The sequence below is a fragment of the Salmo trutta genome, chromosome 19 (genome assembly GCF_901001165.1).
Source record: "Salmo trutta chromosome 19, fSalTru1.1, whole genome shotgun sequence".
In the NCBI taxonomy this organism is placed as follows: Eukaryota; Metazoa; Chordata; class Actinopteri; order Salmoniformes; family Salmonidae; genus Salmo; species Salmo trutta.
In genome coordinates, this window is record NC_042975.1 from 26,726,450 (window position 1) to 26,749,437 (window position 22,988).

Below are 22,988 nucleotides of genomic sequence, written 5' to 3' on the forward strand. Positions count from 1 at the left end.
ATTAGGTGGTACATATATAAGAAGACAGCATATAGTCATTACAAGCAGTGTAGTTAAGCCAAAAATAAATATTGAGTGGAGTGCAGCACAGAGTAGCAGCAGATCATCAACCCAGTTATGAAGCGGGATTAGACCATTTATCCAGTATCGGCTGCCATATTTTGTAAAACATTGGACTTCTATTGGAGGTATTGTATCAAATCTTTTCCATATGCATTACATTCCCTAAATCCCGTAACCACATTTCAAAGGTAGGTACAGTCTCCAATTTCCACAATTGCAATATGAGCCTTTTGGCTAATAGAGTGCAAAGAGAGACAGCCTTTCCCTCCTGGTTATTCCCATCAACTGTACCAAACAGAGCGATCAATGGGTCTGGGGCTATAACTCTATCAAATGCTTTAGATAAGTAATCAAAAATGAGAGCCCAGTAAGCATGTAACTTAGGACATGTCCAAAATAAGTGTGTCAAAGTCCCCTCATGCTGCTTGAACCTCTCACACAGTGGTGAGGTGTCTGGGAATATTTATGCATTTTCACTTTTGAGTAATGTAACCTGTGTTTCACCTTAAACTGAACAAGGTTGTGTCTGGCATTCACTGAACTGTGGTTTATACACCTGAGAGCTTCTACCCAGTCCTCATCTGAGATTTCTGAACCAAGTTCCTGCTCCCAAGCCCTTTTAACAGTCTGTAGATACCTCTATGTGGGCCTGTAGCACATCATACAGTCTAGAGACTGACCCTTTTTAATGGGGTTTGACAAGGATCAGGCTATCTAATGTAGGATACTTTGGCTTAATGCCATACTGTGGGATATGTGTCCTTTAGAAATTCCTGATTTGGAGGCATCTGAAAAAATGTGTTGTTGGCATATTTAACTTACCCTGTAAGTGTTGAAATGAAGCTAACTGACCATCAATGTATAAGTGACCAATTGTTGTGAACCCCTTCTCCCTCCACTGTGAAAGCACCATATCATCCAAAGCCGGACTATTAACAAGTACAGGGAGTAAGGAACGTTGACAGGAGGCCTGCTCAATCAAAAGCCATGAAGGCATATCATTCTGTTGCATCCCAGGTAAACTTTCCTTCCAGAAAGACACAATGTTCAGATTAGCAGCCCAATAATACAGTTTAAAGTGAGGAAGGCCAGAGTCCCTCTCTATCTTGTACTTGCATAAATGCTTCTTTGAAATTCTGGCTGCCTTGTTATCCCATAAGAATGGAATTACTATTGAATACAGTTTCTTAAAATAGCTTTGTGGTATGAAATTGGGTATACATTGGAAGAGTTAAAGAAACCTGGGTAGGACAACCATTTTAATAGCGTTTATACGACCAACCAAGGAGAGAGGCAGATTTTTCCAAATGTCTATATTTTGTTTAAGCTGATAAATTTGTTTTCAATAGCTGATCAAGTTTTCTTGTCACTACAATGCCAAGGCTTGTGAACTTGTCCATCACTGTTCTAAATAGGGTAGATTGCAGAAATCGCATGTCCACAGGCCGTGATATTGGCATCAATTCGCTTTTTTGCCAGTTTATCTTGTAGCCAGAGAAAGAGCCGAATGTATTCATCAAGTTAAGTAAGGGGGGAATAGAAGTTTTAGACTTGGATAAAACAAAAGAACATCGTCTGCATATAGGGAAATTTTGTGCTGCGTGTCTTTTATTTTAAGCTATATCAGCACGTGCACGAATGAGAGTAGCAAGGGGTTCCATGGCTATAGCGAAGAGAGCAGGCGAAATAGGGCACCCATGTCGGAAGCCCTTGAACAGGCGGAATGCCTGCGACGTCTCCTGATTGGTTACCCCGGACGCCATTGGGTGTGCATAAATAATTCTTATCCAATTAATAAATGACTTTCCAAACCCGAAATGCTCCAGAACCGTCATCATATACTTCCACTCAATCTGATCAAGCGCCTTCTCTGCGTCAAGAGCAATTACCACTGCCTCAACTTTATGATCATGATACATTGGGGCGGCAAGTAGCCAGTCTCAACGTCAACAGTGAAGAGGCGACTCCTGGATGCTGGCCTTTTAGGCAGAGTTGCAAAGAAAAAGCCATATCTCAGACTGGCCAATAAAAAGAAAAGATTAAGATGGGAAAAAGAAAATAGACACTGGACAGAGGAACTCTGCCTAGAAGGCCAGCATCCCGGAGTCGCCTCTTCAATGTTGACGTTGAGACTGGTGTTTTGCGGGAACTATTTCATGAAGCTGCCAGTTGAGGACTTGTGAGGCGTCTGTTTCTCAAACTAGACACTCTAATGCACTTGTCCTCTTTCTCAGTTGTGCACCGGGCAATCTGCTCCTGCAAATACTGACAAAAAGTCAAATCTTTCAATAAGTATGCGTCTAAGCAGGGGCGGTCGAGGTCAGTACAGGTGCATTAAAGCTGGGAATGAGAGAATGAAGAACAGCTTCTATCTCTAGGCCATCAGACTGCTAAATAGCAATCACTAACTCAGAGAGGCTGCTGCTTACATGGAGACCCAATCATTGGCCACTAACAAATGGATCACTAGTCACTTTAAACAATGACACTTTAAATAATGCCACTTTAATAATGTTTACATATCTTATATTACTCATATCATATGTATATACTGTATTTACCATCTATTGCACCTTGCCTATGCCGCTCATCCATATATTTATATGTACATATTCTCATGCACCCCTATTAGATTTGTGTGTATTAGTAAGTAGTTGGGTAATTGTTAGATTACTTGTTAGATATTACTGCACTGTCGGAACCACAAGCACTTCGCTACACTCGCATTAACATATGCTAACCATGTGTATGTGACAAATAAAATTTGATTTGAAGCGCCATGGTCGCTGACCTGTAGACATATTGTCGAATTTCAGCACCATGGACAGTGGAGAGTGGTCCGTAATTAGAATAGGGTGATAGGTAACCGACGCAGCTGCTGAAATTAGTTTGTAGTCCAACAAAAAATAGTCATTTCTGGAATATGATTTATGAACTGACGAAAATAAAGAACAATCCCTATCTGTTGGGTGCGTCAGTCTCCAAATATCCACAATATTAAGGTTTGTCATCAATGTATTGAGACAGACACTGGCATTTGATTGTTGAAGTGACCTTGATAGCTCTTTATCTAAAAGAGGATCTAACGTACAGTTAAAGTCACCTCCAGCAATAACACTTGTATCCAAGATATTTGGTATGGCCTTAAATACCCATTGAAAAAATAGTGGATCATCAAAGTTAGGTCCGAATAAATTGACCAAGGTTATTGAGTTCGAATTCAGTGTACCAGCCATGATAATATACTGACCATTAGGATCTGCAATTGAGGATGAGCAAACAAAAGCAATATTTTTCCTTATCAGGATTGCTACCCCTCTCGCTTTTGCATCAAAATTAGACTGGTATATCTGACCGATCCAGCCGACTTGTAGTTTGGCCTGAGCCGAGCGTTTAATATGAGTTTCTTGAAGAAGCACTATGTCAGCGCCCAGTGATTTAAGATGAGAAAAAACCTTAGCTCTTTTCACGACATTACCTAAGCTATTACAGTTCCAGCTGACTATCTTTATTCCACTAGGTCTACTCTGTTTCCGGTCACTATGTGGCATTTCTTATTTTAGAGCAAATTGTTGCTCTCATACAAAACCCCAAAGTTTTTTGTAATTGTTTCCAAATATGTTCCATTATAAATCACGTTCTGGTCAGGTGGGCATCATTTTAATGTTTGTTCTATTGCCAATATGGCTAGCTAAGTTACAAAATATGATCTTACAGTGTTAGACTTTCAAAAGGCACTTGAGACAAACGGTTGTAATTTTGATGTGCCGAGAAGGGAGTTATGACTGCATTCAAGTGCGTGTTCCACAGTAAATGTTCTTCACAATACGAAAAACATAGGCTCATTCTGTTCAGGACAAACCAGCATTTCCTCCTTGTAACTGTGGGTCAAACATAGCGATCATAAACGGTGATACTGTAAATTACATGAGTTTTAAAATATGGAAGGAAATGTGCACATTTGGACTCAGGGGTATGTGGTTTGCTTGTATGACTTCAAAGCAGTATTTATTATAATCCTCAAAATCTGATCTTTCATAACACATCAACTCCTCTCCATTTACAGCATTTTTCTCACTCGGACAACAAGAAATGTGCAAATGGATCCCAATTAGCGGGAGGGATGGGGCCATCTTCTTGTCGTGCAGTGCTCAAGTTTAACGGCTGTCAGTCAAAACAGAAACAGCTCTGTGAAGTAGAGAACCTGAGCTCTGACGTCATGTATAGCGTGTTACTGTACAGATACTACATTCCAATTTAAGCTCTTATCAATGACAAAATCTGCCACTTTCAACCTGTATATGGGAAGATAGGCTGTGAGTGGAAAGGACTAGGACTCATGGCATTTTTAAATTGTGTTTTCCAGGCCTGGAAAGGTTTTGGAAAATCATAAAATCTCAAAAGTTTTCGAAAAGTCATGGACATTCATTTAATAATTGATTTAGCCACAGTTAAATATTTTATCAATCAAATATAAATCAGAGAGACAGTCGAACATTGCATCAGCAGATAGGCCACATTTTGTTAGTTTACAGCTTTATTCTAAAATTGATTCAATTGTTTTTTTCCCTCATCAATCAACACACAGTACCCCATAATGACAGAGCAAAAACAGGTTTTTAGATATTTTGGCCCCCCCCCAAAAAAACATATCACATTTACATAAGTTGTCAGACCCTTTACTCAGTACTTTGTTGAAGCATCTTTGGCAGCAATTACAGCCTCAAGTCTTCTTGGGTATGACGCTACAAGCTTGGCACCACTGTATTTGAGAGTTTCTCCCATTCTTCTCTGCAGAACCTCTCAAGCTCTGTCAGGTTAGATGGGGAGCGTCGCTGCACAGCTATTTTCAGGTCTCTTCCGGCGCTGACATAGATGGCCGCTTCGCGTTCCTAGGAAACTATGCAGTATTTTGCTTTTTTATGTGTTATTTCTTACATTGTTACCCCAGGTAATCTTAGGTTTTACTACATACAGTCGGGAGGAACTATTGGATATAAGAGCAACATCAACTCACCAATATTACGACCAGGAATACGACTTTCCCGAAGCGGATCCTCTGTTTGGCCCACCACCTAGGACAATGGATTGGATCCCAGCCGGCGAGCCAAAACAACGGCACCGCAGAAGGGGCGGTCTTCTGGTCAGGCGCCGTAGACAGGCACATCGCGCACCGCTCCCGAGCATACTACTCACCAATGTCCAGTCTCTTGACAACAAGGTAGATGAAATCCGAGCAAGGGTAGCATTCCAGAGAGACATCCGAGACTGTAACGTTCTTTGTTTCACGGAAACATGGCTCACTCGAGACACGCTATCTGAGTCGGTACAGCCACCTGGTTTCTTCACGCATCGCGCCGACAGAAACAAGCATCTCTCTGGTAAGAAGAAGGGCGGGGGTGTATGCCTTATGATTAACAAGACGTGGTGTGATCATAACAACATACAGGAACTCAAGTCATTTTGTTCACCTGACTTAGAATTCCTCACTATCAAATGCCGACCGCATTATCTACCAAGAGAATTCTCTTCGATTATAATCACAGCCGTGTATATCCCCCCCCAAGCAGACACATCGATGGCCCTGAAAGAACTTCATTGGACTCTATGTAAACTGGAAACCACATATCCTGAGGCTGCATTTATTGTAGCCGGGGATTTTAACAAGGCTAATCTGAAAACAAGGCTCCCCAAATTCTATCAGCATATCGGTTGTGCTACCAGGGCAGGTAAAACCCTGGATCATTGTTATTCTAACTTCCGCGACGCATATAAGGCCCTCCCCCGCCCTCCCTTTGGAAAAGCTGACCACGACTCCATTTTGTTGCTCCCAGCCTATAGACAGAAGCTAAAACAGGAAGCTCCCGCCCTCAGGTGTGTTCAACGCTGGTCCGACCAATCGGATTCCACGCTTCAAGATTGCTTCGATCACGACTGGGATATGTTCCGCATTGCTGCGAACAACAACATTGACGAATACGCTGACTCGGTGTGCGAGTTCATTAATAAGAGCATCGGTGATGTCGTATCAACAGCGTCTATTAAAACATTCCCCAACCAGAAACCGTGGATTGATGGCAGCATTCGCACAAAACTGAATGCGCGAACCACTGCTTTTAATCAGGGCAAAGTGACCGGAAACATGACCGAATATAAACAGTGTAGCTATTCCCTCCGCAAGGCAATCAAACAAGCTAAGCGTCAGTACAGAGACAAAGTGGAGTCGCAATTCAACGGCTCAGACACGAGAGGTATGTGGCAGGTTCTACAGTCAATCACAGAGTACAAAAGAAAAATCAGCCCTGTCGTGGATCACGATGCCTTGCTCCCAGACAGACTAAACAAGTTTTTTGCTCACTTTGAGGACAATACAGTGCCACTGACACGGCCCGCTACCAAAACCTGCGGGCTCTCCTTCACTGCAGCCAACGTGAGTAAAACATTTAAACGTGTTAACCCTCGAAAGGCTGCAGGCCCAGACGGCATCCCCGGCCGCGTCCTCAGAGCATGCGCAGACCACCTGGCTGGTGTGTTTACAGACATATTCAATCAATCCTTATCCCAGTCTGCTGTCCCCACATCCTTCAAGAGGGCCACCATTGTTCCTGTTCCCAAGAAAGCTAAGGTAACTGAGCTAAATGAGTACCGCCCTGTAGCGCTCACTTCCGTCATCATGAAGTGCTTTGAGAGACTAGTCAAGGACCATATCACCTCCACCCTACCTGACACCCTAGACCCACTCCAATTTGCTTACAGACCCAATAGGTCCACAGACGACGCAATCGCCATCACACTGCCCTAACCCATCTGGACAAGAGGAATAACAGTGTAAGAATGCTGTTCATCGATTACAGCTCAGCATTTAACACCATAGTACCCTCCAAACTCGTCTTTAAGCTCGAGACCTTGGGTCTCGACCCCGCCCTGTGCAACTGGGTCCTGGACTTCCTGATGGGCCGCCCCCAGGTGGTGAGGGTAGGTAACAACATCTCCACCCCGCTGATCCTCAACACTGGGTCCCCACAAGGGTGCGTTCTCAGCCCTCTTCTGTACTCCCTGTTCACCCACGACTGCGTGGCCATGCACGCATCCAACTCAATCATCAAGTTTGCAGACGACACTACAGTGGTAGGCTTGATTACCAACAACGGCGAGACGGCCTACAGGGAGGAGGTGAGGGCCCTCGGAGTGTGGTGTCAGGAAAATAACCTCGCACTCAATGTCAACAAAACAAAAGAGATGATCGTGGACTTCAGGAAACAGCAGAGGGAGCAGCCCCCTATCTACATTGACGAGACAGTAGTGGAGAGTTTTAAGTTCCTCGGCGTACACATCACGGACAAACTGAAATGGTCCACCCACACAGACAGCAGCGCCTCTTCAACCTCAGGAGGCTGAAGAAATTTGGCTTGTCACCAAAAACACTCACAAACTTTTACAGATGCACAATTGAGAGCATCCTGTCAGGCTGTATCACCGCCTGGTACGGCAACTGCTCCGCCCATAACCGGAAGGCTCTCCAGAGGGTAGTGAGGTCTGCACAACGCATCACCGGGTGCAAACTACCTGCCCTCCAGGACACCTACACCACCCGATGTCACAGGAAGGCCAAAAAGATCATCAAGGACAGCAACCACCCGAGCCACTGCCTGTTCACCCCGCTAACATCCAGAAGGCGACGTCAGTACAGGTGCATCAAAGCTGGAACCGAGAGACTGAAAAACAGCTTCTATCTCAAGGCCATCAGACTGTTAAACAGCCATCACTAACATTGAGTGGCTGCTGCCAACATACTGACTCAACTCAAGCCACTTTAATAATGGGAAAATTGATGTAATCAATTTATCACTTGCCACTTTATATTATTTATTTTAGATAATGTTCACATAACCTACATTATTCATCTCATATGTATATACTGTACGCCATACCATCTACTGCATCTTGATGTAAATAGATGTATCACTAGCCACTTTAAACAATGCCACTTTATATAATGTTTTCATAACCTACATTACTCATCTCATATGTATATACTGTACTCTATACCATCTACTGCATCTTGCCATCCTGATGTAATGTATCACTAGCCAGCTTAAACAATGCTGCTTTATATGTTTTCATACCCTACAATACTCATCTCATATGTATATACTGTACTCCATACCATCTATTACATCTTGCCTATGCCGTTTGGCCATCACTCATTTATATATTTTTATGTACATATTCGTATTCATTCCTTTACACTTGTGTGTAGAAGGTAGTTGTTGTGGAATTGGTAGATTACTTGTTAGATATTACTGCATGGTCGGAACTAGAAGCACAAGCATTTCGCTACACTTGTATTAACACCTGCTAACCATGTGTATGTGACAAATAAATTTGATTTGATTTGAGATGTTCGATCGGGTTGGCCACTCAAGGACATTCAGAGACTTTGTTGTCTTTCGTTGTCTTGGCTGTGTGCTTAGTGTTGTTGTCCTGTTGGAAGGTGACCCTTCACCCCAGTCTGAGGTCCTGAGCACTCTGGTGTTAGCAGCAGCTAACAACATTGCCCTCCTAGCAGCCTCTCTATCCCGTCTCACCGAGGATTTCCGGCACCATCCTCCATCTCACGCAGGTGTCAGCTATTGGGAAATTGGGAAAAGAGTGCGTCCTGGCCCAGTCATCGGATTGTCTACCTGGGAATACAGCTAGACACTGTGACTATGAAGGCTCGAATTTCGGAACCTCGACGGGCCGCCCTTTTGCTAGCCCTTCGAAGGTTTCGTCCGAATTACATGGTGACGGCGCATTCGGTCATGACACTTTTGGGTCTCATGTTGTCTGCCCACTCCGTGGTACCACTGGGACTACTGCACATGCGCAGGATACAGCGAAGGTTTCCCCAACTACAACTAGACCCGATTGTTGGTGATTCCCCCTTCGCTCAAAACGAATCTGGACGATTGGAAAATCCCAATGGGCATAGTGTCTGCTTACATTCCAGTTTTCACATTCTCCCACTATTAGCTTGGGTGAGATCAGGCGGCTGTCAATCATATTGATAGCGCTCGATCGCCCAGGGGCTTCATGGTTTGCGGAGATGACCCAAATGTTGGTGTCACCACCTTGGCCCATTCCATATCGGTGGGGAGCGTTGTCACAGGCGGGGGGTACGATAGGGCAGTGGCCCATAATCGGCAAACCTCTGATGGCTTGGCTCCCAAGAGGGACAGGTTAGAGCGCCGTGGGTTGTCTGATGCAGTGATCACAACCATACAGGGCTCGCGTGCCAGTTCCACTTCCACGGTGTATGCCAGTAAATGGAACATGTTTTCACAATGGTGTGTCACAGAAAATGTGGACCCCATGTGCTGTCAGGTTGAGTTCTCTCGTTTCTGCAGTACTTGTTTGAAAAGCAGCGCTCAGCGGCGGCCACTATTAAAGTGTTTGCTGCGGCAATTTCTGCCTGTCATGAGGGTTTTGGCAGAGACACTGTCTTTAGCCATCCCCTAGTGTAACGGTTTCTATCGGGAATGCGGAGGCCTAGGCCTAGAACCACACTGCCCCAGTGGGATTTAGCTTTGGTAGTCGACGCGTTGTGTGATTCATCGTTCGAGCCATTGAATCAAATCCCCCTCAAAATGCTGTCTTTAAAGATGCCGCTTTTGCTCGCTCTGACTATGTCACGAGAATTTTCTATCTCAATGGTTGAATTCAACTACTACTCAAAGCTTTGTCTATTTCCCAGAGGTTGTAAGGCTCTGGTTAATGAAGAATTAGACAAAGTCTCAGTCTGCAATAGATCAATACTTTATTCAGAGATTTCAATGATCTGTTACCCAGTGCCGTCTAACAGAACGTAGATACTTTTGTAATTAAACTTTCTCTACATTAGATTATATAGGCGGTATACCCGATACAAATCAAACCTTTGTTTGCAATTAAATCTCCCTTACAGTTTACTATGACACGAATGCTTATATGAATTTAATCCTGTTCATTCGAATGCTTATAGGAATTTAATCCTGTCCATTAAGTCAACCATTTTGTAAGTTTAAATTAATCCAAACTAGTGAATAAAGACTACTGACCTTATCCTTGCAGCTGAGATTCAATGTTGGTTGGATCTCGTCACCGTTTCTGTCGTTCCCAAGTCGCCACTGGCCTGTATTTGAACCCTTAATGCAAAGGGCAGGTCTTTGTTTTACGGATGTATCATCTGCCCGTCGACGGTTTCAGGGTCTCTTGGAACGACAGAAACAGGTATTGAGATCCGGCTCGAAGGACCAAGTTCTCACGAGAATTTCTATTTCAATGTTGTAACTGAACTATTTTATATCTCTGTCTAATTCCTGAAGGTTGTAAAACTCCAGTTTAAAGAAATAGACAGTCTCATCCTGCAATAGATCAATTCTTTATTCAGAGAGCGCTCTGCCCCCAAAAAGCAGAGCCAGTCTTTTATACACACACAAATCCTTATCTTAGGCTACTCCCTGTTCAAACAAACAGTATTTTTCCACTGACCACAGAATAGAGAAAGAACTATCAATCTTGTCACATTCTTCAAGTCTTTCACTTTTCCTCCCCTGTTGGGGCCCCTTGGTTTGAAACCCTCTAATGGTTTTCTGTTATTTACATTTAAGTCATTTAGCAGACGCTCTTATCCAGAGCGACTTACAAATTGGTGCATTCACCTTATGATATCCAGTGGAACAACCACTTTACAATAGTGCATCTAAATCTTAAGGGGGGGGGGGTTAGAAGGATTACTTTAGCCTATCCTAGGTATTCCTTAAAGAGGTGGGGTTTCAGGTGTCTCCGGAAGGTGGTGATTGACTCCGCTATCCTGGCGTCGTGAGGGAGTTTGTTCCACCATTGGGGTGCCAGAGCAGCGAACAGTTTTGACTGGGCTGAGCGGGAACTGTACTTCCTCAGAGGTAGGGAGGCGAGCAGGCCAGAGGTGGATGAACGCCCTGCACCCTGCTGCACCGCCCTGCACCCAGCTGCACCCTGCTTGCATATCTACAAAATAATATAATGCCCTAGTTCTAGAATTCTAACAGAGCTACACACATTCTCAGATTATATTGTTATGAGTCTAACACATTTCACACAGTTATGCAGTTTTGTGTGGAATACTTTAATTCTTCTATCAGACTACTGCTAAGCGTGTCAGTGACTTGTGTGCTCCAGACTGCCTTGCCATTAATGGCGACTTGAGCAGAGCGGTGTTACATCCTAACCCAGCTTTTATGCCTAAGGTTATTAAGAGTTCATACAGATCGTAGAGCTCTGGGCTTTTTCTCCCCCTCCCCATGGGGAGAGGAGAGAGGAAAGGCTGCATTGCCTGTGCCCAGTACGCGCTTTGGTGTGTTACGTGGAGCGTACGGCAGCGATTAGGTCAGGACCTCAGCTGTTTGTGTCACGGTGCGAATGCACTCGGTGGACCGCTATCCAAACAGCGCCTGTCTCATTGGCTGTGTGTAGGCATTGAGACGGCATATGAGGCTGTAGGGCGCCCATTGCCTCGGGGTGAAAGCCGACTCCACTGGGGGAGTAGCGGCCTCTACTGCTCTCTTCAGAGGAACAGGAGTCGAGGATATTTGTGCAGCTGTGTCCTGGTCGACACCGTCTCCTTTAATCCGCTTCTATTTGCTTGATATGTCTTTGAATGTTCTGGCTCAGTCTGTACTGAGAGAAGGACTTGAGTTAAGAAAAATGGATGCAGGAATGAGGGGCATGGTTCCTTTCAGGTCCGTGTCACTTTTCTTATGAGAGAGACATATAGGACATAATTCCTGTCTGATTAATATCAGTACAGTAGAGACCATGTTGATGCACATACTCAAGGGGGGAATGCAGGACTAATGGACTGGTTTCCATCAGGTAAGAGTGATTATGTGACATGACTCCTTGCTGAGGGTTCAGTATTGTAGAAGTCGTGTATTTGACCTGCCCACTAGTCTATGACTGTGTTGAAGCGGAGGGATGGGGGAAATAGCTTGTGTAACTAGTATTACATAGGTAAAAAATATCAATCTTGAGGTCTACCCATCAATCTTTGGAATCCATTGATTGAGTGTGGTGGATTACCGAATACACAATGTAGAGTGACACTTTGTGTCATTCCATTGTTGATCGGTGATTATATCAGAATAGTGAGGACCATCTATCTGCTGGTTCAGATTAGTATGGATCATATTCTGGTTATCTGCCTACTAGTCTCTGGCTTTGCCTTCGGACTAGGTGTGACGGATTGTATCAAGGCCACAGTATGTTGTGACACACTGTGTTACAGTACTGAAGGTATTGGTCAAAGCCATAGCTGGGCCCGACCTTATCACTATGGGAGCGTTGCGCTCTGCCTTAAACCACTAGGAGCAGAGCTTCCCTATGGGGCGGAGCTCCACGATGTAGAACGATAGTTACCGGAGTTGTAACTCCAGTTCTATGAGTGGAGTGGAGCCCCATAGGACTTAACACCTTTCTGGGAAGGGGATTCCACTTGCGGAACACCTGGCCTACAGCCAGTGAAATTGCAGGGCACCAAATTCAAACAACAGAAATCTCAAAATTAAAATTCCTCAAACATACAAGTATTATACACCATTTTAAAGATAAACTTCTCGTTAATCCAACCACAGTGTCCGATTTCAAAAAGGCTTTACGGTGAAAGCACACCATGCGATTATGTTAGGTCAGCGCCTAGCCACAAAAAAAACATACAGCCATTTTCCAAAGGAGAGGTGTCACAAAAGTCAGAAATAGTGTTAAAATGAATCACTAATCTTTGATGATCTTCATCTGGTGGCACTCCCAGGACTCCATGTTAGACAATAAATGTTTGTTTTGTTCGATAAAGTTAATCTTTATGTCCAAAAACCTAATTTGAAATTGCCGTGTTATGTTCAAAAATGCATTGTCTCAAACAAACATCCGGTGAAAATGCAGAGTCACATCAAATTACAGAAATACTCATCATAAACATTGATATAAGATACAAGTGTTGTACATACAATTCAAGATACACTTTTTGTTAATCCAGCCGCTGTGTCCGATTTCAAAAATGCTTTACGGCTAAAGCACACCATGCGATTATGTTAGGTCAGCGCCTAGCCACAAAAACCATACAGCCATTTTCCAACCAAGGAGAGGTGTCACAAAAGTCAGAAATAGCATAAAAATGTATCACTTACCTTTGATGATCTTCATCTGATGGCACTCCCAGGTCTCCATGTTAGACAATAAATGTTTGTTTTGTTCAATAAAGTTAATCTTTATGTCCAAATACCTCCTTTTTGTTTGCACGTTTAGTTCACTATTCCAAATGCACAATGCGCGGGCACTAAGTCCAGACGAAAAGACAAAAAAGTTCCATTACAGTTTGTAGAAACATGTCAAACAATGTATAGAATCAATCTTTAGGATGTTTTTATCATAAATCTTCAATAATATTCCAACCGGACAATTCCTTTGTCTTTAGAAATGAAAGGGAACGGTGCTCATGCCCACGGCTGCGCGTGTGACTAAACTAAAGGCTTTCAGCCAGACCACTGGTTCCAACAGCTCTTATTCGCTCCCCTTTTACAATAGAAGCCTGAAACAACGTTCTAAAGACTGTTGACATCTAGTGGAAGCCTTAGGAAGTGCAATCTGACCCCACAAACACTGGATATTCAATAGGCATTCACTTGAAAACTACAAACCTCAGAATTCCCACTTCCTGGTTGGATTTTTCTCAGGTTTTCACCTGCCATATGGAGTTCTGTTATACTCACAGACATTATTTTAACAGTTTTGGAAACTTTAGAGTTTTCTATCCAAATCGACTAATTATATGCATATTCTAGCTTCTGGGCCTGAGTAACAGGCAGTTTACTCTGGGCACGCTTTTCATCCAAACTTCCCAATGCTGCCCCCTATCCCTAAAGAGTTAAGCCCCTGCCGATGCCTCAGTCTCGCTGAAGATAATTTTCGGGAGGCTGAGTGAGGGGAAGTGTCCCCTTATATAGGGACACCTGTGCTCCCATTGGCTGCGGGTGTGTGCATCAATTTTTCTCAGGCTATTCGCTGCCTAGGCAGCGGGGTAAACCACTAGGAGCAGAGCTCCCTTATGGTAACTCCAGTTCCAAACATAGAACTGAGTTACAACTCCGGTAACTATCGGTTCCAAACTTCTTCCATTTAAGAATGATGGAGGCCACTGTGTTCTTGGGGACCATCAATGCTGCAAAAAATGTTGGTACCCTTCCCCAGATCTGTGCCTCGACACAATCCTGTCTTGGAGCTCTACGGACAATTCCATCAACCTCATGACTTGGTTTTTGCTCTGACATGCACTGTCAACTGTGGGACCTTATATAGACAGGTATGTGCCTTTCCAAATCATGTCCAATCAATTTAATTTCCCACAGGTGAACAATTAAGTTGAAGAAACATCTCAAGTATGATCAATGGAAACAGGATGCACCTGAGCTCAATTTTGAGTCTCATAGCAAAGGGTCTGAATACTTATGTAAATAAGGTATTTCAGTTCTTTATTTTTAATACATTTATAAAAATTTCGAAAAACCTGTTTTTGCTTTCCTTATGGGGTATTGTGTGTAGATTGCTGAGGATAAAAAAAATACAATCCATTTTAGAATAAGGCTGTAACGTAACAATATGTGGAATAGGTGAAGGGGTCTGAATACTTTCCGAAGGCAATGTATATTGTACCCTCTAGTTAACTGTTTAGCTATTATTGACATGTATTAATGTTTTCGTCATGTCCCAAAACACTTTCAACCGACACTCGCGGTTAAGGTCATACAATTATTATTTTTCATTTTTTGATGAATTCATGTGATTCGTTGAAATTATTCTTTTTGGCAAAACGAAGTAGGAATTCGGTTCAATTGCAGTGAATTGAATCGTGAATCAAAATAATAATTTGTGAATCGTGAACATTACTTTAAATGTAGCCTTGCTTTTGGATTATGTGGCTTCAAAACTTGTTTTATAAATACTTCCAGTTGATTTGAGAATCCAATGTATGGGACATTGTAACACAATAGATAATAGTCAGCCTGCAAAGTAAACACTTCTAAGGTAGTTACAATAAATATGACTAAACTAGAAAGTTACATTTCCTGAATATTTGTGGGCTTGCGTCAGCTGAATAAAAAAACTACGATTTGTATCCTACCATAGCCATTTGATCTTTGATATATTGAATGAGCAAATTATTTCAAAAGGTATAAAACTTATTTGGCTGTAATGTTGCAATGTTTAACATCAAGAGTGGTCAATCCTCCAGGAGAGCTTATGGGTGTGCAAGTTTTTATTCCTGTCCCCCTCTGACAAATCACAGTTTAGAAATGAACTGCTCAACCAGACCTTATTAAAGGGCTTGATCAAAAGCCTGAACACCCAGTAGCTCTCCACACTGAGGGCTGACCACAGGTGTTTTATACAGTTGCCTAGCAGGGGTTCTACTTTGTGGGGGGTTAAGTGCCTTTCTCAATGACAGGAGATGGTACATGGGATCAGAGAGCAGCCTCCCAGTGTCGATACCACACTACGCATATATTTTATACGTACATAGAGACACCAACAATTGCTGGTCATGGAAATTTGGTTAAAAGTCATGAAATCCAATCTGTCAAAATGTGTATGAACCCGGTATGTGTTGTCTCCTACAGGAGGCCTTTTCCCTCTTAGTAAACCGTCATTGTAAATAATAATTTGTTCATAATTGACTTGCCTAGTTAAAGATTCACTATGCAGAAATCGCTCCGCCGTTTCCTGGTTGCTAAAATTCAAATAGTTTGCCTAATTTCAGTTTGTGGCAAAACAAGCAAGGGGAATGTAGAGAATCATTGTACCATCTAAACCGCTGTATAATATATTTTCCATAACCAAAAATATTGTATTTTCAGCTGTTTGAAGCTGGTGTACAAAACCGAAAGTAAAAGACTCCAAAACAAAACTTAAGAATGGGAAGCATAGAAATATAGCACACACAGAACAGACCTACCACTTGTTATATTTGCTTTCAATTAGAAAGATAGATCTATAACACACATTTCTATGTGGATTTGGTCAGGTAGCCCAAAAAGTTACATATTGCAGCTTTAAATAAATGTTAACATAAAAAAAAATATTATAATGGTATTGTCTTTCTGTCTAGTTTCGGAGTGATCCCCACCACCCCTCTGCCCATCCACAATCCACTGATGCCCAGCCAGAGTATTGAAGTTTCCCTGCCTCTCAACACCATTGGGCCAGTCATGAAGATGGACCCACTAAACAACCTACAGGTAAACTCATATACAGTGCATTCGGAAAGTACTCAGACCCCTTCACTTTTTCCACATTTTGTTACGTTACAGCCTTATTCTAAAATTGATAAAATATTTTTTTTACCCCTCAATCTACACACAATACCTCATAACAACAAAGTGAAAAGAAGTTGTACATTTTTTTTGCACATTTATAAAAAATACAAGATTCTCTGGTCTGATGAAACCAAGATTGAACTCTGGCCTGAATTCCAAGCATTACGTCTGGAGGAAACCTGGCACCATCCCTATGGTGAAGCATGGATTGAGGGAAAGATGAACAAAGCAAAGTACAAAGAGAACCTGCTCCAGAGTGCTCAGGACCTCAGACTGGGGCGAAGGTTCACCTTCCAACAGGACAACGACCCTAAGCCCACAGCCAAGACAACACAGGAGTGGCTTCGCTTCAAGTCTCTGAATGTCCTTGAGTGGCCCAGCCAGAGCCTGGACTTGTAGCCGATCGAACATCTCTGGAGAGACCTAAAAATAGCTGTGCAGCGATGCTCCCCGTCCAATCTGACAGAGCTTGGGAGGATCTGCAGAGTAGAATGGGATAAACTCCCCAAGTACAGGTGTGCCAAGCTTGTAGCATCATACCCAAGAAGACTCAAGGCGGTAATCGCTGCCAAAGGTGCTTCAACAAAGTACTGAGTAAAGGGTCTGAGTACTTATGTAAATGTGATATTTACATTTTTATTTTGTAATACATTTGCAAACATTTCTAAAGACCTGTTTTGCTTTGTCATTATGAGGTATTGTGTGTAGATTTATGAGGGTTGTTTTTTAATCAATTTTAGAATAAGGCTGTAACATAACAAAATGTGGAAAAAGTCAAGGAGTCTGAATACTTCCCGAATGCACTGTATGTACCTAGGGCTGTGGCGGCCATAACATTTTGTCAGCTGGTAACTGTCATGCAAATAACTGCCGGTCTCACTGTAATTTACCGTTAATTAACTCACGTTTAGCATCTCCAGGCTTCCACGCATAGCCTACAAGCCAATGATGCGGACCTTTTAGAATATCTACATTATTTAAAATATAATAAATACATGGAATATAGCCTACACCATCACAATAAAGCCATTATTTATTTTAAGCAGGTCTAAAGAAGCGTTATGATATGAAGAAAATGTAGCCTATTTCAGAAGAACAGAATAGCATATTCTGAGTTGTCCTTATGTTAGGCCCTGATATGGCTATGCTATATGGCTGTGGGCTACACTTGTTCATTTAGCAGACAAGATTTGATTATAATTCCTGTGGCATTATTTTATAGTGAGAAGAATACAGTTGAACATAGCTGAATAAAATAGAAAGGATATTTTCCCCAAACGATTTCTGAGGGTGTGTGGCTATTCTGTGTTAGTGGTTAACAAAGTAATCATTTGAAACTGGTCCTCCTATATGCTTAATTTATTAATGCAACTTTAGTTGTGATACAAACCTTAATCTATATGTTTTGATTTCACATACATTCTAAGGCTGCATGATGCGACTAATGATGATTTGAAAAAAGTATAATGAAAGTGCTCTGCTCTGTTTGTTGCGCAGGCTGCACACACTTTATCAGTCTCTCATTCACAATTTGACAAGCACTTGATAGCATTCTCACCCATCAAACTATTCTCAATGTAATCTTTACATAAAGCCTATGAATATACTGTACCTTCTGGTTACATAAAGCATTGTAGGCATGAGCAACCTACCTGTTCAAAAGATATCATAATTAGTCAGTCTTACCTGAATGCTTGGCTTCTCATGATAAAATAGATAAATTACAAAAGAAGAAAGCTTGTGCAAAAGATGATCCAAAATACTTTTTATTGTTGGACGTTTTCACTGCAAGGCCTTTTTCAAAAAGGTTTCATTACAAAAGATACCAGTATAAGGCATATAGCTAGGCAGTCCATGATCTTTGGGCTTTCTCTCACCTTTATAGTGTTCCTGTTGACACAGTAATCAAAGCTAGTCAGGTTTAGGGATGGGCATGAGTACTCGAGCAAACGGCAAAGTTCGATCTTTAACCAGAGATCACATTTTTTTCAAATACTGTAAAACTATTTGGTGGAATGTGTTTTGTGGCTGCCCGAACAGGCAAGTTACATTTTGTCTTGAAGACGACATTAATTGGCTTTGACTCCAGTGTTCCATTTGAACATGTGCATTTGCGGGGCACAACAAAAAGAAACCAAGCCAAGCATCACACCGTTCTTCTCCCTAAATTCCCTTTCCCCTCAGTGTCTCATTCACTCAATTGTGTTCTGACTGCTCCCTCCACACACACGTGCTGAGTGCACACACAAGCTCCCATTAGGCCTACAGAAATAAATGCCTATTAAAACGTATCAAACTGATGGGACACACAAGCTACATTCCTTGCCAAATTTTGACAGTTTTATAACAAATTCAAAATGGACTGGTTGATTGAAGTAGGAAAATGTGTTCTACCAAAACGAGCTGCAGTTTTGTAATAAATGTGTCCCGTCTATTTCCGCTTAAGCTACACTATATATACACAAAAGTATGTGGACACCCCTTTAAATTAATAGATTCGGCTATTTCAGCCACACCCGTTGCTGACAGGTGTATACAATTGAGCACACAGCCATGCAATCTCCATAAACAAACATTGGCAGTAGAATGAGCTCGGTGACTTTCAACGTGGCACCCACCGTCATAGGATGCTACCATTCCAACAAGTCAGTTCGTCAAATGTCTTCCCTGCTAGAGCTGCCCCGGTCAACTGTAAGTGCTGTTATTGTGAAGTGGAAACGTCTAGGAGCAACAACGGCTCAGCCGCGAAGTGGTAGGCCAAACAAGCTCACAGAACGGGACCGCCGAGTGCTGAAGCGCGTAGCACGTAAAAAGTGTCTGTCCTCAGTTGCAACACTCACTACTGAGTTCCAAACTGCCTTTGGAAGCAACATCAGCACAAGAACTGCTCGTCGGGAGCTTCATGAAATGGATTTCCATGGCCAAGCAGCCGCACATAACCCTAAAATCACCATGTGCAATGCCAAGCGTCGGCTGGTGTGGTTTAAAGTTCTCCACCATTGGACTCTGGAGCAGTGGTAACGCGTTCTTTAGAGTATTGAATCACGCTTCACTATCTGTCAGTCCAACGGACAAATCTGGGTTTGGCGGATGCCAGGAGAACGCCTAGGCCTACTCACCAAACAAACTTTGTGGCCGTAATTCATCACCATGCAGTGTTCAATGTGGAATTATTCATTAATAAATTCAAAAGAACATGCAGAATAAACTAAATTGAACGTCTGTATATCGGAAAGAAGACATATTTTGGTTTGTAAGCCTGAAAAATGTGTCTTACAACTTGCCAAATTGAGCCCTGTTTCAAATGAACACTCTGAGAATAACTGTTCCAGGCACGAGATGCGCATCACTGGCAACCTTTTTTCTTTAAAAAAAATATTGTTATTTTTTATTCTGTTATATTACATCATGGTTCTTTTTACTATAACATAGGTGTGTCTTGACTGTGATAAGGGCTCGGGAAATAAGAGCTTCTTGTCTGCTAAATAAGCAAAACAAGGATATGCCATTGCACAGCCGTAGGTCGCTGGTTCGAATCCCCAAGCAGGCAAGGTGGAAAAATCTGCCGTTCTGCCCATGAGCAAGGCGGTTAACCCTCAACAATAACTGCTCCCCGGGCGCCGATGATGTGGACGTTGATTAAGGCAGCCCTCCACACCTCTCTGATTTACAGGGGTTGGGTTAAATGTAGAAGACACATTTCGGTTGAATGCATTCACTTGTGCAACTGACTAGTCAGGTTAAGCAGCTTACTTTTTGCCCAAGGCTTGTTTAAACAATAAACTCCAGCACACAGGTATTCTTGAATACTCCACAAACAATACCAGTGTGCCCTGAGTTTTTTCTTTAAATATACACATAACAAAAATATAAACGCAACATGTAAAGTGTTGGTCCCATGTTTCATGAGCTGAAATAAAAGATCCCATAAATGTTCCATACGCACAAAAAGCGTATTTCTCTCAAATTGTGTATACAAATTTGTTCACATCCCTGTTAGTGAGCATTTCTCCTTTGCCAAGATAATTCATCCACCTGACAGGTGTGGCATATCAAGAAGCTGATTAAACAGTATGATCATTACACAGGTGCACCTTGTGCTGGGGACACTAAAAGGCCACCCTAAAATGTGCAGTTTTGTCACACAACACAATGCCACGGATGTCTCAAGTTTTGAGCGAGTATGCAATTGGCCACCAAAGTTGTTGCCAGAGAATTGAATGTTAATTTCTCTACCATAAGCCAATTTTGAGAATTTGGCAGTACTTCCAACCGGGCTCACAACCGCAGACCACGTGTATGGCGGCGTGTGGGCGAGCAGTTTGCTGAATTCAACAGAGTGCCCCATGGTGGGGGTTATGGTATGGGCAGGCATAAGCTACGGACAACGAACACAATTGCATTTTATTTCACCTTTATTTAAACAGGTAGGCTAGTTGAGATCAAGTTCTCATTTGCAACTGTGACCTGGCCAAGATAAAGCATAGCAACTTTGACACATACAACAACACAGAGTTAGTTACACATGGAATAAACAAAACATACATTCAATAATACAGTAGAACAAAAGAAAACAAAAAGTCTATATACAGTGAGGTAAGTTAAGGCAATAAATAGGCCATGGTGGCGAAGTAATTACAATATAGCAATTAAACACTGGAATGGTAGATGTGCAGAAAATGAATGTGCAAGTAGAGATACTGGGGTGCAAAGGAGCAAGATAAATAAATAAATGCAGTATGGGGATGAGGTAGGTAGATAGATGGGGTATTTACAGATGGGCTATGAACAGGTACAGTGATCTGTGAGCTGCTCTGACAGCTGGTGCTTAAAGCTAGTGAGGGAGATGTGTGTCTCCAACTTCAGTGATTTTTGCAGTTTGTTCCAGTCATTGGCAGCAGAGAACTGGAAGGAAAGACGACCAAAGGAGGAATTGGCTTTTTTTGGGTGACCAGTGAGATATACCTGCTGGAGCGCGTGCTACGAGTGGGTGCTGCTATGGTGACCAGTGAGCTGAGATAAGGCGGGGCTTTACCTAGCAGAGACTTGTAGATAACCTGTAGCCAGTGGGTTTGGCGACGAGTATGAAGCGAGGGCCAACCAACGAGAGCGTACAGGTCGCAATGGTGGGTAGTGTATGGGGCTTTGGTGACAAAACGGATGGCACTGTGATAGACTGCATCCAGTTTGTTGAGTAGAGTGTTGGAGGCTATTTTATAGATGACATCGCCGAAGTCGAGGATCGGTAGGATGGTCAGTTTTACGAGGGTATGTTTGGCAGCATGAGTGAAGGATGCTTTGTTGCGATATAGGAAGCCGATTCTAAATTTCATTTTGGATTTGAGATGCTTAATGTGAGTCTGGAAGGAGAGTTTACAGTCTAACCAGACACCCAGGTATTTGTAGTTGTCCACGTATTCTAAGTCAGAGCCGTCCAGAGTAGTGATGCTGGACGGGCGAGCAGGTGCGGGCAGCGATCGGTTGAAGAGCATACATTTAGTTTTACTTGCATTAAAGAGCAGTTGGAGGCCACGGAAGGAGAGTTGTATAGCATTGAAGCTCGTCTGGAGGTTATTTAACACAGTGTCCAAAGAGGGGCCAGAAGTATACAGAATGGTGTCGTCTGCGTAGAGGTGGATCAGAGAATCACCAGCAGCAAGAGCAACATCATTCATGTATACAGAGAAGAGAGTCGGCCCAAGAATTGAACCCTGTGGCACACTGCCAGAGGTCCGGACAGCCCTCCGATTTGACACACTGAACTCTATCAGAGAAGTAGTTGGTAAACCAGGCGAGGCAATCATTTGAGAAACCAAGGCTGTCGAGTCTGCCAATAAGAATGTGGTGATTGACAGAGTCGAAAGCCTTGGCCAGGTCGATGAATACGGCTGCACAGTAATGTCTCTTATCGATGGCGGTTATGATGTCGTTTATCAATGGCAATTTGAATGCACAGAAATACTGTGACGAGATGTTGAGTCCCATTGTGAGGCCCATTGCTACCAACTGAGCCCGTGTGGTTCAAAGCGTGGGGAAAAAGTTGCGGCTTATAGTCCGGAATTTTCGGTATCTGTGACCAAAAGATGCATATCTGTCATTTGAAATCCATAGCTTAGGGCCTCATGAATTTCTTTCAATTAACTGATTTCCTCATGAACTGTAACTCAGTAAAATCTTAGAAATTGTTGCATGTTGCGTTTTATATTTTTGTTCAGTATAGTTAACATAGAGATGAACTGGAGGATTCAGCCTTCAGCCCACACATGGCGAGGGCAGTAAAGTGTCTTTGTGGTTCGAGGCCAATGTGTTGGATCTAATGCGCTCCACCACCACAGGACTGCAACCAGCTGGAAAATGGACTCTAGCCTTCAGTGCCCCCGCACAAACTGTTAATAAACTGTACTCACAAACATATACTGGAGAGACATATTATATACTTCACATTAATGTATCTTGCAAGGTTGTTATTTAAGCTCACAATTGTATGGAAGTATTGTAACTCTCTAGGGGTCACAGGAACATAATCCCACGGTGTGACTGTCATAAGACAGGCTGATC

The 22,988-nt window shown here is 42.7% G+C and overlaps 1 protein-coding gene across 4 annotated transcripts in view; it reads left to right on the plus strand.

The window, feature by feature from the left end:
* Positions 1-22,988, plus strand: part of ap2b1 (adaptor related protein complex 2 subunit beta 1) — an 82,083-nt gene that overhangs the window by 41,392 nt on the left and 17,703 nt on the right. For all 4 annotated transcript variants that reach the window (XM_029700282.1, XM_029700281.1, XM_029700283.1 and 1 more), the window contains one exon: positions 16,223-16,352. In XM_029700282.1, the coding sequence (XP_029556142.1) occupies positions 16,223-16,352 (130 nt within the window). The remainder of the gene's footprint in view (positions 1-16,222; positions 16,353-22,988) is intronic.